Raw genomic sequence first — 15,892 nt, forward strand, 5'->3', positions numbered from 1 at the left:
TTCCCAACCCAGGGATCGAACCTGGGTCTCCTGTATTGGAGGCAGACACTTTAACCTCTGAGCCACCAGGGAAGCCCTATAATGGCAAGAGGGTCATTAATTTTTCCTTGAGCATCTCAAGCAACAGGAAATTTACTCTCTCTTTACTTCTTTGAACACCTGTGATAGGAAATTCTGTTTTATATTGAACAAAAGTGCATCATTTTAGAGGCTCCAGTCCTAGCTTGCCTCCTTGTATCCAGCTACAAAACAAACTAAGCCTCCAAAAACAAGAAACCACAGATAAGCTCATGTCCCTGACAAACCTCTCTTCCAGGCCAAACTCTCCAAATTTTAAAAAAGTTCCTAATATAGGGTAGTTTCAAATCATTACAGCATCCTGGTCACCCTCTCATGGACAGGCTTTAATTATTCTTTTAAGCTGTGGTCTTAGACAGGGTCAAGTGTATTTGTAAAATTTGCGAAAGTTAAAATATCTTCATCACAAATCACTAAAATGAGTGTCTCTTTCCATTCCTCCTTCTCCTCTGTCACAATTCCCCTCCTGTCAGGCAATGCTGGAGTGGCCATGTGAATTCTTAAATACAGCAAAGGGGAAGTTGCATTGGTAATGTATTTAGTTTGAACTTAAAAGAATTTCGGAGAAGGCAATGGCACCCCACTCCAGTACTCTTGCCTGGAAAATCCCATGGACGGAGGAGCCTGGTAGGCTGCAGCCCATGGGGTCGCTAGGAGTCGGACACGACTGAGCGACTTCACTTTCACTTTTCATTTACTTTATGTGGTTTTCTGATACTTTTGTGTTAAGTCAACTGATTGTCTTAGTGTAGGAATGGTTTCCAGGAATACTCCTAGCACTAACTGTGCTAATTTCACACAGCATTGTGACACTAGGTTGCAGGTGTGTTAGACAGTTAAGAAAGTGTTATATTATTTTATGAGCTTTGTGGTATTGAAGAAATTTTACAGCTTTTTAAAATATAAAATGTGCTATATGCATTGAGCTGTACCCTTACAATGGGGAAATTTTATGGTATGTAAATTATATCTCAAAAAAGTTGCTAAAATGTGCTGTAACTTCCTTTTTTAATTTTAAATAAATATTCACTTTTGTGTCTAAAGTGAAGTAAAGTAAGAATATATAGCCAGGTATCTATAAAAAGCTACACCAAACATCATACTTAAGGGTTAAATGTTGAAAGAATCCCCTTTGAGACTGGGGATTAGACAAAGGAATTGATATTACTACTTTTGTTCAACATTGTGTTAGAAGTTCTAGTAAGATAAGCCAGGAAAAAAAATACAGTGGACTTTTGAACAACATGGGAGTTAGGAATACCGACCCTCCGCCTAGTTGAAAATCTGCATATAGTCAGCCCTCTGTTTAGGGTCTGTGGTACTTCCATATCTGTGGTTCTGCATCTGCAGATTCAACCAACTGGGGATCAAGTAATATTGTAATATTTACTATTTAAGAAAGCCACGTTTAAGTGGACTCATACAGTTCAAACCCATGTTGTTCAAGGGTCAACTGTAAAAGATTTAAAAATCAGAAAGGAAGAAGTAAAATTGTTATTGTACCAAAAAATATGACTGTTTATAGAAAATGTGAAAGACTAAATGCAGGGATATTATTAGAATTAACAAGTGCATTTAGCAACATTGTTGGACACAAAAGTCAATATGTTGCACTTTTATATAATAACCACAGTTTCAAGTAAAAGATATAATTTACATTCTTAGAAAAATGTAAAGTAGCAATAAATGTAGCAAAAAGGTGCAAGAAGAAGTTGAATCTAAAATTGACATGAAAGTGTAAACGACCAAGAATACCAAATCACTCTTGAAAAACAAGATGGGGAATCTTACCCTATCAAATGTCAAGACTTATTATAAAGTCATAAAAATTAAGGCTATGGTGTGGGGAAAACTAAATAGAGAGTTCAAGAACAAATCCACCTGTATATAGACATTTAATGTATAATAGAACTGATATTTTAGATCAGTGAAGAAAGTGTACTTTTCAAAAATGGTGCTGGAACAATTAGTTTTTCATATAGAAAAATAATTAATTGGACCCCTACTTCACACCATACACACACACAAAAAACCAACTCCAGATGGATTCAAAGCATAAATGTGAAAAGCGAAAACATAAAAGAATACCTTAATGATCTCTGAGTAAGTGAAGGATTTCTAAAAGGATACATAAAATGTATATATCATAAAGGAAAAGATGGTCAATCAGACTATATCAAAATTAAGAATTTCTGCTTATCAGAAAACGCTATTAGGAGAGTGAAAACACATGCTATAAGCATAACCAATTAAGGATTGATATCCAATTATAAACAGAACTCTAAGAATCTTTAAGCCATTGAAAAAGAAACCAACAGAAATACAGGCCAGAGGGCAAAGTGGCCAAGATGGCAGAGTAGAAATACTGTGAGCTCACCTCCTCCTGTGGGCACACGAAAATTACAATTATTTACAGGGAACCTATTGATGAGAAAAACAAAAGACTAGCAGAAAAGATCTTCTATTAATACAACTAAAGATATAAAGATAGAATCTTAATGAGGTGGAAAAAAGATCAAACATCAAGAAAAAAGAAAGAGAAGCAAAAGGGAAGAAACAAGTTCATGTATCACCTTTCCAAGAAGGGCCCAAGACAGGTTGAACCTTTTGATTTCCACAACAGTCACGTGGTGTAAGGTGGCAAACAAGGATGCGGAGCCAAGCACGGTGAATCCTACAGAAACACTGAAGAGCTCGGGGAATACAGTGTCTTTCCCATCACATCAAAACTCCTGAAATCAGTGACCACATCCTCTGTAACCACACGACAAAGACTTGGGAATTTACACAGAGAAAAAAGAAAGGAAGGAAGGAAGGAAAGAAAGTAAATAAAAGAAAAGAAAGGTCAAAAAGTAGCAATTTCTTAAAGAAGAAAACTCAAATGGCCAACAGTTGAATTAAAAGATGTTCAACTGGGAGTTCCCTGGTGACCTAGTGGTTAGAATTCCAGGCTTTCAGTGATGTGGCCTGAGTTCAATCCCTGTTCAGGGAACTGAGATACTACATACCATGGGAACTACATGTGCCAACATGTATGAATCTCAGAAATAATGTTGAGTGAAAGAAGCAAATCACAGGAGCATATATACATACATACAAACTGCTAGATTCCATTTACTTAAAAGTTCAAAAACAGAGAAAATCTAAACAATATGTTGTTTAGGAATGCATTTAGTTAGTAAAACTATAATGAAAAACGGCAATGATTACTCCAAATTTCAGGATAGTAGTTACATCTGGGGAAGAAGGGAGACTGTGATCACGGAGGGACGCACAGAGGACTCTAAGATACTGGAAATGAATATTCAATTTTTTAAACCTGGGTAGTGGATACATAGATATTCACTGCTTAAAATTATTTTAAAATTACATATATATGTTTTACACATTCTTCTGCATATATTTCATCATTTTAGAAAAGGATAAATAGCAATGCCCAGAACTGAACACACAACTCTAGCTAATCCATCATACTAGAAGACAATCATCTCCCTCATTTTAAATACTTTGCTGTTTTTGTTTAGTAACTCAATCATGTCCAACTCTTTCTGACACCATGGACTGTAGCCCAACAGCCTCCTCTGTCCATGGGATTTTCCAGGCAAGAATATTGGAGTGGGTTGCCATTTCCTTCTCCAAGGGATCTTCCTGACCCAAGTGTCAAACCTGGTCTCCACATCTCCTGCACTGGATGTGCATTCTTTACCCCTCAACCACCAGGGAAGCTCATAAAACCCAGCATTTACTTATGAAAATTAGTTGCATTCATGGAGAAAAATTCAAACTTTATAAACTAGATGTTAAATGTTACTCCTGCTGCTGCTGCTGCTAAGTCGCTTCAGTCGTGTCCGACTCTGTGCGACCCCATAGACGGCAGCCCACCAGGCTCCCCCATCCCTGGGATTCTCCAGGCAAGAACACTGGAGTGAGTTGCCATTTCCTTCATTTTCATAATACCCCCTTACATAACAAATTGTCAGACACATTTGTACATATGGGTGTACTATCTTCTTAGAATATTTTTATAAGTAACCTAAAATCTGATTTGACAAATCATTCAACTGAAAAGTGTTGTACTGATTTTATTATACAGTCTTAACTCAACAGTGGCTTTCAGCTTTATCTATCTATCTAACATAAAAATTCCCAAATATTTTGAGACAAATACTTTGCCTCTATTTTCCTCTGAGCTGAGGTGTACATTTATACCTACTAAATTTTATTTTATTCTATGTGGCCATTCTTTTCACTTGTCCTTCCAACCAGTCAAGAGCTCTCCAGAACCAGGTCATCTTCCAGGAGAATTGGTAAACTAAGTTTCTGAGCTAGCCAAGCTGAGGTCCAAATTGCAGCCAGCAGAGGCAACAACTCTTCTGAAAACCCAGCTCAAGGCAGCTTCCTTAACATGCTTGTGTTCTGCCCTGTTTTTCCAGAGGTCATCTGTTTATAGCTTCAGCCTAAATTCTTCCTTCTGAGAAACCTTAGCGAATGTCTTATCAAGGAAGACAATGCCTCACATTAGGTCATGTTGGTAAGTTAATGGGAGAGAATATCCTCACCTAAGAAGACTTATTTCCTGAAGGGATAAAACCCCACCAGGGAAAACCCCTGTGGTACTTATAGGTAGGGCTGGTTTACCAAGGCTGATAACATAGTTATGACCAGAGGAGGAAGGTAGAGTGCATTTATTCATTTCTGAAAGCTTTGTGGGTAGATGTGCATCTTTCTGTAATCTGCAATATTAAAGTTTCACAGACTCTGAGCTGAACAGAGGTGCTAACCCTGAAGAACCTCTTCAGAATCCAAGTTGCTGAATCTTCCTTGCTGCCTGCAGAGGCTCCAAACCACCTTTTGACAATGGGAAACTGGGTGGTTAATCACTGGTTTTCAGTTTTGTTTCTGGTAAATGATTTTTCACTTTCTGTTAATTACTCTTAGAGTAAGAAGATGTTACGTTTGTTAATATGTGTAGTTACTGTAAAGGGAAAAATTCCATGACAATATTGAGCTTTTCAAGGTCAGTCATCACCGAAAGGTCCAATCCTAGGATTGCATATATATGCTTAATATACTTTTCTGTGTATGACGTATTTCAGTATTTTAGAAACCAGTCCAACTCCAGAAATTGATTGATAAAGAGACAAGAATATAAACCACAAGTATTTGGAATGTCAATCTGTTTTCTTTTTTTTCTCTTTTTCTTTTCCATTTTACTTCTAACTACTGCTATGGAGCACTCATTTCTCTCCATTCTTTCTATCCTGCTCACACCAAGAAATCATAAAATCATTGAATGTTTGAGGTAGAAGTGATCTTAGAGATTATGGCGTAGCACTGTCCACTAGAAATATAATGTGAAGTCACATATGTAATTTCAAAATTGTCTAATACCTATGTTTGGATGTGAGAGTTGGACTATAAAGAGGGCTGAGTGCAGAAGAATTGATGCTTTTGAACTGTGGTGTTGGAGAAGACTCTTGAGAGTCCCTTGGACTGCAAGGAGATCCAACCAGTCCATCCTAGGGGAAATCCATCCTGGGTGTTCATTAGAAGGACTGATGTTGAAGCTGAAACTCCAGTATTTTGGCCACCTGATGTGAAGAGCTGACTCATTTGAAAAGACCCTGGTGCTGGGAAAGATTGAAGGCAGGAGGAGAAGGGGATGACAGAGGATGAGATGGTTGGATGGCATCACCGACTCAATGGACATGGGTTTGTATAAACTCCGGGAGTTGGTGATGGACAGGGAGGCCTGGCGTGCTGTGGTTCATGGGGTCGCAAAGAGTCAGACACGACTGAGCGACTGAACTGAATTGAATACCTATGTTGAAAAAGGTAAGGAGAAAATGGTGAAATGAATGTCCAGTAAAATATCTTGTTTAACCCAGTGTATTTAAAATGTTATCCTTTAAACATGTAATCAATATGAAAATATTAATGAGATAATTTATATTATTTTATTTTTACTGTTTTTGAAATCCAATGTGCATTTTATACTTATAGCACATCTCAGTTAAAACTAGACATATTTCATGTTCTTAGTTGCCACATGTGGTTAGTGGCTATGGCTTTAGGTAGTGCAGAAAGAAACCAACTCTTTGATTTTACAAGGGAAAATAAGACCCAGATGTCACACAGGTTGGTTGCAGAGCCATCACTCAATTCCAGCTCCCCAGTGTTCAAGCCACAACTCCTTTACCACACTACATGTATACAATCCCCTTCTCCTAACACACTCTCTAACTGAACTCTAGCTTCATTTCTGCTATTAACTGAATGACCAAGATCAAATTACTTATCTTCTCTAGACTTCAGGTCACCTGTGTTGTAGCTGGGGGAGGATTAATGAAAACTAGATTACATATAAATATGAGTGTTTCTAGCTCTAAAATCCTCTTTTTATAATCCCTCTCTTAGGTGATGATGATTTAAATATCTTTCCACCTTGCACCAATCTTTCCAGAGGGCTCAGACTTCTTCTTATCTCTGACATGTACTCCTTTGCTATTTTTTTTAATGAAAAATAAATTACCCCCAAAATACTTTTGCTCCTCCTTCCTGCCAGGTCTTCTACTTGACTTTCTTTTCCATTTATAGTGGAGGAAATTATAGTCTATGTGGGGAAGGGAATGGAATTCCTTACAGATGTCACTGTATTTCATAATTCATCTTTCTTGCAGTTGATTATTTAGCTGACACAGTGTTCTTTGCCTCTGTGTCCCTGTCAGATTCTGAAATATTTTTGGTCTCCCTAAATAAGGTTCTCTACCTTGTCTTCTAAACCCCTGAATTATCTGTGGCTTTCACCTCTCTTTTTCCATTAAGGTCAAAGATCTCTGGAAGACACACAACTCTGGAAAGGGTGTGTGGGCAAAGAATGCAGAAATAAATTGAGTGGAAAAGCCAGTCTGGTGATGACACAGCCAGAATTTATTGAGCTTATACAATGCACTGAGCATTGTATTAATCACTTCACATGTATTATTTCATGTAACATTCAAAGCATTGCTGTGGTGTAGATATTGTTATTATCCTCATTTTGTAAGTGAAGAAATTGAAGTTCAGAAAAGTTAAATCACAGATCTAAGATTACAGAACTAGAAAGTGATGGAACTAGAATTTGAGCCCAGGGAGTTTGACTCCAAAATCATGCTTCAAATCACTATGTTATGATGCTACAGGTATGTGACTGGTCCAGATCTAGGGAATCTGAATGGGTCATATTCTAGACTAAAGGCCCTCTACCCATAGGGCTGAGATGACTCTGGACCATCCTAGGGCCATAGATATATATTAGAGGTATGTATTCCAGTGCCCCTAGAGTCCTGATCAACTACAGACTTTGTTTTCCAAAGCAATGGGGAGTAGGTTCCAAATTTCTCTCTTTGCCAATGGAGACAGATCTTGGGACAGACAAAGTCTTAAGTGCTCAAATGAGTCCACAGCAATGATAGGTTAATTTGAAGAAAAGAATAACAATCTAAAAACAGGGAAGTGTACGTCAGGGTATAATTAAAGAGGCAGGCCCATCTGGAATGGTTTATTCCCTTCAGATGGGTATTGTTACAGATGTTGAATTTATTCTTTCTTTAGAAATCCATTTATTCACTTATTGCCATCTTTTAGGTGCAATAGTTTGAATGATCTGGTCCAGGAGTTGGCAAATGTTTTCTGTAAAAGGCTAGATTGTACAATTTTAGGCTTTGTGGGCCATATGTTCTCTGTCACAATTTCTCAACACTTACTTTGAATCACAAAAGCAGTTATAAACAATACAGAAATAAGTAGGTGTGGCTAAGTTCCAATACCATTGTATTTATAGATACTGGAATTTGAATTTCATATAATTTTCGCATGTCATGAAATATATTCTTCTTTTGATTTTTCCAACCATTTAAAAATGGGAAAAAATATAAAACCCATTCTTTAGCCTGTAGGCTGTACAAAACAGGTGGTGAGCTAGATTTGGCCTATGAGCCTTGATTGGCTGACCTTGGTGATTAGCATCATTAGTGCATGTCTTAAAGTCCTGACTCACTCTGAGATTAAGTTTACTCATTTAAAATGAAAACAGATATAGGATTTCCCTGATGGTCCAGTGGCTAGGAATCTGCACTTTCACTGCAGAGGGTACAGGTTAGATCCCTGGTCAGGGAACTAAGATTCCACATGCCTCGCAGTGTACCCCCTCTGCCAAAGAAAGAAAACATACAAACACAAAATAGCCAAATGGTGAAACTATTCTTTACCCCTTATCTACTCCTTCCCTAAATTTCACTTTATTCCTTGCTTCATTTTTCTTCCTCTAGGTTGCTTGGTTGGGGCTGAATGTTTTCCTGTTCGTGCATGCCTTCCTGTCATTTGAGAAGGCCACCAAGTACTACTACACAAGACAAATACTGGGGGTGAGTATCACAGTTGTGATGTGGGGAATCTCTCTGTTTTTTCTTGTCTATGACTCTGGCTCCTTTGTGACCCAATGCCCTCATTTCCCGTAGAGTTAGGGTCACCAGAAAAAAACTTCAGGCTACCCAGGTAAATTTGAATTCCAGAAAAATAACAAATCTTTTTTATTTGTTTTACTTATTTATTTTTGGCTGTGCTGCGTTTTCACTGCTATGCGGGCCTTTTCTCTAGTTGTGTTGAGCCAGGGCTACTCTTCTTTGCAGTGCCCAGGCTTCTCACTATGGCGGCTTCTCTTGTTGTGGAGCACGGGCTCTAGGGCATCTGGGCTTCAGGAGTTGTAGCTCCCAGGCTCTAGAGCACATGCTAAATAGATGTGGCCACTTAGTTGCTCCACCACACGTGGGATCTTCCCGGACCAGGGATTGAACAGGTGCCCCTTGCATTGCAAGGCGAATTCTTAACCACTAGACCACCAGGGAAGCACCAAATCTTTTTTTTTTTTTTTTTAGTTAGTATTTATTTATTTGGCTGTGTCAGGCATTAGTTGCGGCATGAGAGATCTCTCCTTGTGGCTCTGCAGTGCACGGACTCTCTAGTTGCACCTGGGCTCAGTAGCTGTGGCGGGTGGGTTTAGTTGCTGCATGGCAGGTGGGATCCCAGTTCCCTCATCAGGGATTGAACTGGTGCACCCCACTCATTGCAAAGTGGACTCTCAACCACTGGATCACCAGGGAAGTCCCAACAAGTATTTTTTGGGGTATCATTTATTCCAAATATTGCATGAGACAGGGGCATATCAGAAAATGATTCATTTTTTAAAGTTCAAATTTAGCTGAGCATCCTATATTTTTGTTTGCTAATCTGACAGCCTTATCCTGGGCACACTCCATGGCTCCAATAATGAAAACACACATTAAAGAAATATTGAGTAATTTTCGAACCGGTTTCCATAGAAAGCCAGGTGTCCCTGCAGAGTGTGAGGGGAAAGCTAACAGGACAGTGTCCCTACATCAACCAAAGCAGCATTTATCTGTCTTGTGGATTCCTGCTTATGATTTTAAGAAAGAGTTTGGCTGAAAACAAATGAATGAACAACTTGAAAACCATTGCTGTGGACTGATCTCACAGAAAAATACCTATCAAACAAGAGGGATACTTGGTGTGGTGAGTTTTGTGGAGTGGGTGGTGTTGCCAAATTCAAGGCCTGTAGAATGATGGGGTCAAGTCAGAGTAACAGGATGGAGAAGACTGGGGAAGGAGCAGATTATAAGGACAGGAGAGGAAGGGTGAGGTGGGTATGGCACGTTGGCATGGAAGTGAACAAGAAGAAGCTTGGAGATGAGAATGGTTCTCTCACAGGCTCGTCAGTCTGGCCACTGCCTGGTTAAAGAAACAAATTGACTGCTAACTTTTGTCAGTTATTCAGTAACATGTAAGGATTTGAAGAAGTCACTTTCATCTTGATGAAGAAGTCACTTTCTTTAGCTTTCCAGGAAGACTCACCCAGTGTACATGTTTAAAGACAGCTTGTCCTTTTGAAAAATCCTTCTTGTCTCTTCATAATCGAACGATTCGTGTTGAGATCACAACTCATTTGAATGTTTTGTTCAGACTTATTTCACCCTGCTGTTTTCCATTTTAAATGTTGGTCCTTGATCCTTCTTTGGAAACTATAGCTCCAAAGAAAGTGTTAATTTGTTTAAAAAATAGTTTTTTACTAAGAGAATGATGTAATAAATGTGACTAACTATTAACAGAATTGCTTTATGATCAAAAAGTCAGCAGCAGAAAAATGAATCATGCTGATATCCTGTGGACATTTCATTTTGTAAAATCCTTTCTATAAAAAATTAACTAGAAATGATGCTGCTTTCAAGGAGATCAAATGATATAGAAGTGTTAGAATAAAATGCGAAAATCACTCTCCCATCACATTCTGTGGAGATAACCTTTGTTAATGGTTCGACTTGTGTGTCTCTAAAGACAAACTGACATATACTCACAAATGCATCAGACGTATAGGTTTTGTTTTTGAGATAGGTAATATTTTTATTCACTTATTCCATATAAACAGTAAAACTTGTTCTTTTTGGTGTATGCTTCTATAAGTTTTGATAAACACATTCAATAGAACACTTTAAAAAAATTAACCAAAGAAAAATAAAGGATCACATTGTAGATATTGGCTGGAAATTTCTTCTTACACTTAGTGTATCTCAGATATCTCTCCATGTAAGTACATAACCAGTGATGTGCTGGAACTAGCTCATGCCAGTATGCAGTTGCCAGTTGTGCATCTCTTCCCAACCCTATATCCAGTGTTGTTTAATGACATAAGCTTGGTATCTTGAAGTCTGCCATGGTGGGAGTATTTACAACAGGTAAATTGACAAACACTGGAAATCAAGAATCTCCCTTCCCCTGAAAACTGGTTGTGAAGCATTTACCAGCCTTACACCATTGCATATAGATAACGCTCATTCTTTTAAGAGAATAACAGTTCATGGCATTGAGGCACCATAATTTATTTAATCACTCCCAAGGGTATGTCTTAAATTTATGCTTCCTTTAGGAAAATACAGAGTTATTTTATTCAGAGGAATGAGTTTAAATCCATAGTCAATGAGGCGTTAATGACAGCTGCAATTGAATTAAAACATCAGTTATTGTTAGTGTTGAAAAGTGAACATAAATTGGTGTATTTCAATGTGCTGCTATGGGGAAAAAAAGATTTGCTCTGAAAAAAATTCATCCCATACAGATATCCTCAACAGAATATGAAGCTGTGAAATTGTAGTCCTATATTTTTTAATTTACTTGTCAATTTCAGCTTTAAGGAACCTCTGTGATTCAAATAAGCAAGCAGTGGGAACTAACGTGGAAATGCAGGATCTTTGAGATGAGCAGAGGAAATTTACTCAGAAACAGAACAGGCTATCTCTACCAAAAACAGTTGGGATGTGACTCAGCAGAAGGAGAAAACACAGGTCATGTGGAAGAGTCAGAAATGGAAAACAGTAGGGCAGCTCGTGTTTACTGTACTGCCAGACATTGTAAGCCCTTATGGATGTAGGCAGATCTTGACCTGGCTTATTAAGCCAGTGTCACGTTGTCTGGGTTTAGGTTGTGTGGAAAAATAGTCTTTGTGCCAAAAAGATTATTACAAAAAGGTGGGTGGTGGTGATGATTTAGTTGCTCAGTCATGTCTGACACTTGTGACCCCATGGACTATAGCCCACCAGGCCCCTCTGTCCATGGAATTTTCCAGGCAAAAATACTGGAGTGTGTTGCCATTACCTACTCCAGGGGATCTTCCTGATCCAAAGTCAGTGACAAATTGTTTATTGTAAAAACCAATTGCATAACTAGGGGGGGGTTCTTTTTCAATACCATGGATTACTTTGTCTAGTGAAGCCTACCTACCAACTCCCTTTCAGAATAATATTTTTAAACATAGTCAATAAAATACATGGGATTATAATAGAAACCAATTATATTAAAATATAATCAAAATATACAATAAAACAAATTTGTGATAGAGTGATGTATCTATCTACTTCTTTAGTTGTTGTTATTTAGTCTCTAAGTCATGTCTAACTCTTTGACACTCCATGGACTGTAGCCTGCCAGGCTTCTCTGTCCTTGGGATTCTCCAGGCAAGAATACTGGACTGGGTTGCCATTTCCTTCTCCAAGAAAAAGGCAAAGAAATTGTTAACTCTGCCTCATCTTCTTCCTTTTAGCAAGTCATTGACAGGCACAAATGTAAGGCTGGCAAGTCAGATGAAGTACAACAAAAATTGTCGGGCTGCTGCCACCACCTTTGTTGCTGCTGTGAAATTGTCATACTACATTGTATGCAGTCCCAAGTACATGGAACTGACTCAGAGACCACTTGTATAGTTGAGGAGAGAAATCGAAATTAGCTACCACAGAGTTGAACATATTCTATCCAGTCTATACCTAATCAAGCCTGTTTCTTGGCTCAATACTTTGAAGCACTGATTCCTTGTCTCCTTTTCTGGCAGCTTCTACTATTAGATCAGATGTGGTCCACTGGAGAAAGGAATGGCAAACCACTTCAGTATTCTTGCCTTGAGAACCCCATGAACAGTATGAAAAGGCAAAAGGATGGGACACTGAAAGATGAACTCCCCAGGTTGGTAGATGCCCAATATGCTACTGGAGATCAGTGGAGAAATAACTCCAGAAAGAATGAAGAGATGGAGCCAAAGCAAAAACAACACCCAGTTGTGGATATGACTGGTGATAGAAGAAAGGTCTGATGCTGTAAAGAGCAATATTGCATAGGAACCTGGAATGTTAGGTCCATGAATCAAGGCAAATTGGAAGTGGTCAAACAGGAGATGGCAAGAATGAACATCGACATTATAGGAATCAGCGAACTAAAATGGACTGGAGTGGGTGAATTTAACTCAGATGACCATTATATCTACTACTGCGGGCAGGAATCCCTTATAAGAAATTGAGTAGCCATCACAGTCAACAAAAGAGTCCAAAATGCAGTACTTGGAGGCAATCTCAAAAACGACAGAATGATCTCTGTTCGTTTCCAAGGCAAACCATTAAATATCATGGTAATCAAAGTCTATGCCCCAACCAGTAACGCTGAAGAAGCTGAAGTTGAATGGTTCTATGAAGACCTACAAGACCTTTTAGAACTAACACACAAAAGGATGTCCTTTTTATTATAGGGGACTTGAATGCAAAAGTAGGAAGTCAAGAAACACCTGGAGTAACAGGCAAATTTGGCCTTGGAGTACAGAATGAAGCAGAGCAAAGGCTAATAGAGTTCTGCCAAGAGAATGCACTGGTCATAGCAAACACCCTCTTCTAACAGCACAAGAGAAGACTCTACACATGGACATCACCAGATGGTCGACACCAAAATCAGATTGATTATATTCTTTGCAGCCAAAGATGTAGAAGCTTTATACAGTCAGCAAAACAAGACCAGGAGCTGACTGTGGCTCAGATCATGAACTCCTTATTCCCAAATTCTGACTTAAATTGAAGAAAGTGGTGAAAACCACTAGACTATTCAAGTATGACCTAAATCAAATCCCTTATGATTATACAGTAGAAGTGAGAAATAGATTCTGATAGATGAGTACCTGATGAACTATGGATGGAGGTTCGTGATATTGTACGGGAGACAGGGAGCAAGACCATCCCCAAGAAAAAGAAATGCAAAAAAAGCAAAATGGCTGTCTATGGAGGCCTTACAAATAGCTGTGAATAGAAGAGAAGTGAAAAGCAAAGGAGAAAAGGAAAGATATACCCATTTGAATGCAGAGTTCCAAAGAATAGCAAGGAGAGATAAGAAAGCCTTCCTCAGTGATCAGTGCAAATAAATAGAGGAAAACAATAGAATGGGAAAGACTAGAGATCTCTTCAAGAAAATCAGAGATACCAAGGGAACATTTCACACAAAGATGGGCTCAATAAAGGACAGAAATGGTAGGGACCTAACCAAAGCAGAAGATATTAAGAAGAGATGGCAAGAATACACGGAAGAACTGTACAGAAAGATTCTTCATGATGCAGATAATCACAATGGTGTGATCACTCACCTAGAGCCAGACATCCTGGAATGTGAAGTCAAGTGGGCCTTAGGAAGCATCACACCAAACAAAGCTAGTGGAGGTGATGGAATTCCAGTTGAGCTATTTCAAATCCTGAAAGATGATGCTGTGAAAGTGCTGCACTCAATATACCAGCAAATTTAGAAAATTCAGCAGTGGCCACAGGACTGGAAAAGGTCAGTTTTCATTCCAATCCCAAAGAAAGGCAATGCCAAAGAATGCTCAAACTACCGCACAATTGCACTCATCTCACATGCTAGCAAAATAATGCTCAAAATTCTCCAAGCCAGGCTTTAGCAATATGTGAATGATGAATTTCCAGGTGTCCAAGCTGGTTTAAGGAAAGGCAGAGGAACCAGAGATCAAATTGCCAACATCCACTGGATCATCAAAAAAGCAAGAGAGTTCAGGAAAAACATCTATTTCTGCTTTATTGACTACGCCAAAGCCTTTGACTGTGTGGATCACAATAAACTGTGGAAAATTCTTCAAGAGATGGGAATACCAGACCACCTGACCTGCCTCTTGAGAAACCTGTATGCAGGTCAGGAAGCAACAGTTAGAACTGGACATGGAACAACAGACTGGTTCCAAATAGAAAAAGGAGTACATCAAGGCTGTATATTTAACTGCTTATTTCATGAGAAACTCTGGGCTGCAAGAAGCACAAGCTGGAATCAAGATAGCCAGGAGAAATATCAATAACCTCAGATATGCAGATGACACCACCCTTATGGCAGAAAGTGAAGAGGAACTAAAGAGCCTCTTGATGAAAGTGAAAGTGGAGAGTGAAAAAGTTGGCTTAAAGCTCAACATTCAGAAAACAAAGATCATGGCATCTGGTCCCATCACTTCATGGCAAATAGATGGGGAAACAGTGGGAACAGTGGCTGACTTTATTTTTCTGGGCTCCAAAATCACTGCAGATGGTGATTGCAGCCATGAAATTAAAAGATGCTTACTCCTTGGAAGGAAAGTTATGACCAACCTAGATAGCATATTGAAAAGCAGAGACATGACTTTGCCAACAAAGGTCCATCTAGTCAAGGCTATGGTTTTTCCAGTGGTCATGTATGGATGTGAGAGTTGGACTATAAAGAGGGCTGAGCGCCAAAGAATTGATGCTTTTGAACTGTGGTGTTGGAAAAGACTCTTGAGAGTCCCTTGGACTGCAAGGAGATCCAACCAGTTCATCCTAGGGGTAATTGGTCTTGGGTGTTCATTGGAAGCACTGGTGTTAAAGCTGAAACTCCAATACTTTGGCCACCTGATGTGAAGAACTGACTCACCTGAAAAGACCCTCATGTTGGGGAAAATTGAGGGCAGGAGGAGAAGGGGACGACAGAGAATCAGATGGTTGGATGGCATCACCAACTCAATGGACATGGGTTTGGGTGGACTCCGGGAGTTGGTGATGGACAGGGCTGCCATCTGTGGGGTCTCACAGAGTCGGACATGTCTGAAGTGACTTAGCAGCAGCAGGGAGGTCTGGCGTGCTGCGGTTCATGGGGTCACAAAGAGTTGGACATGACTGAGTGACTGAAATGAACTGAACTGAAATGAACTGATGTATGCTACCTGACCACCCAAGGAAATAATTTTGAAATTCTGTTCTTAGAAGTTCTCCCTTCTCAAATCTCTACCTAAGTTTAAGTTTTTACTCTGAGGAGTTTCTTTGTTTTGTTTTTTTCAATTATTTAAAGGATCTTAAATATAAACAGTTAATTTTTTATTTTTTTTATTACATGATTATTACATACTTATAACTGCAACATTAGAAAGTATAGAAAAGAGAAAAATAGT

The 15,892-nt window shown here is 38.9% G+C and overlaps 1 protein-coding gene and 2 non-coding genes across 3 annotated transcripts in view; 2 read left to right on the top strand and 1 right to left on the bottom strand.

Moving 5' to 3' along the window:
• TRNAW-CCA (transfer RNA tryptophan (anticodon CCA)) lies at window positions 1-72 on the bottom strand. The gene has a single exon. It is a non-coding gene; the product is annotated as a tRNA-Trp (tRNA).
• A 7,178-nt stretch (window positions 73-7,250) lies between these two features.
• Window positions 7,251-15,892, top strand: part of NOX1 (NADPH oxidase 1) — a 36,725-nt gene continuing 28,083 nt past the window's right edge. Inside the window, exons 1-2 of the mRNA XM_061408763.1 lie at window positions 7,251-7,259; window positions 8,388-8,483. Of these exons, the coding sequence (XP_061264747.1) occupies window positions 7,251-7,259; window positions 8,388-8,483 (105 nt within the window). The remainder of the gene's footprint in view (window positions 7,260-8,387; window positions 8,484-15,892) is intronic.
• TRNAE-UUC (transfer RNA glutamic acid (anticodon UUC)) lies at window positions 8,163-8,235 on the top strand. Its single transcript has one exon. It is a non-coding gene; the product is annotated as a tRNA-Glu (tRNA).

This window comes from Bos javanicus, chromosome X (assembly GCF_032452875.1).
Source record: "Bos javanicus breed banteng chromosome X, ARS-OSU_banteng_1.0, whole genome shotgun sequence".
NCBI classification, from domain to species: Eukaryota; Metazoa; Chordata; class Mammalia; order Artiodactyla; family Bovidae; genus Bos; species Bos javanicus.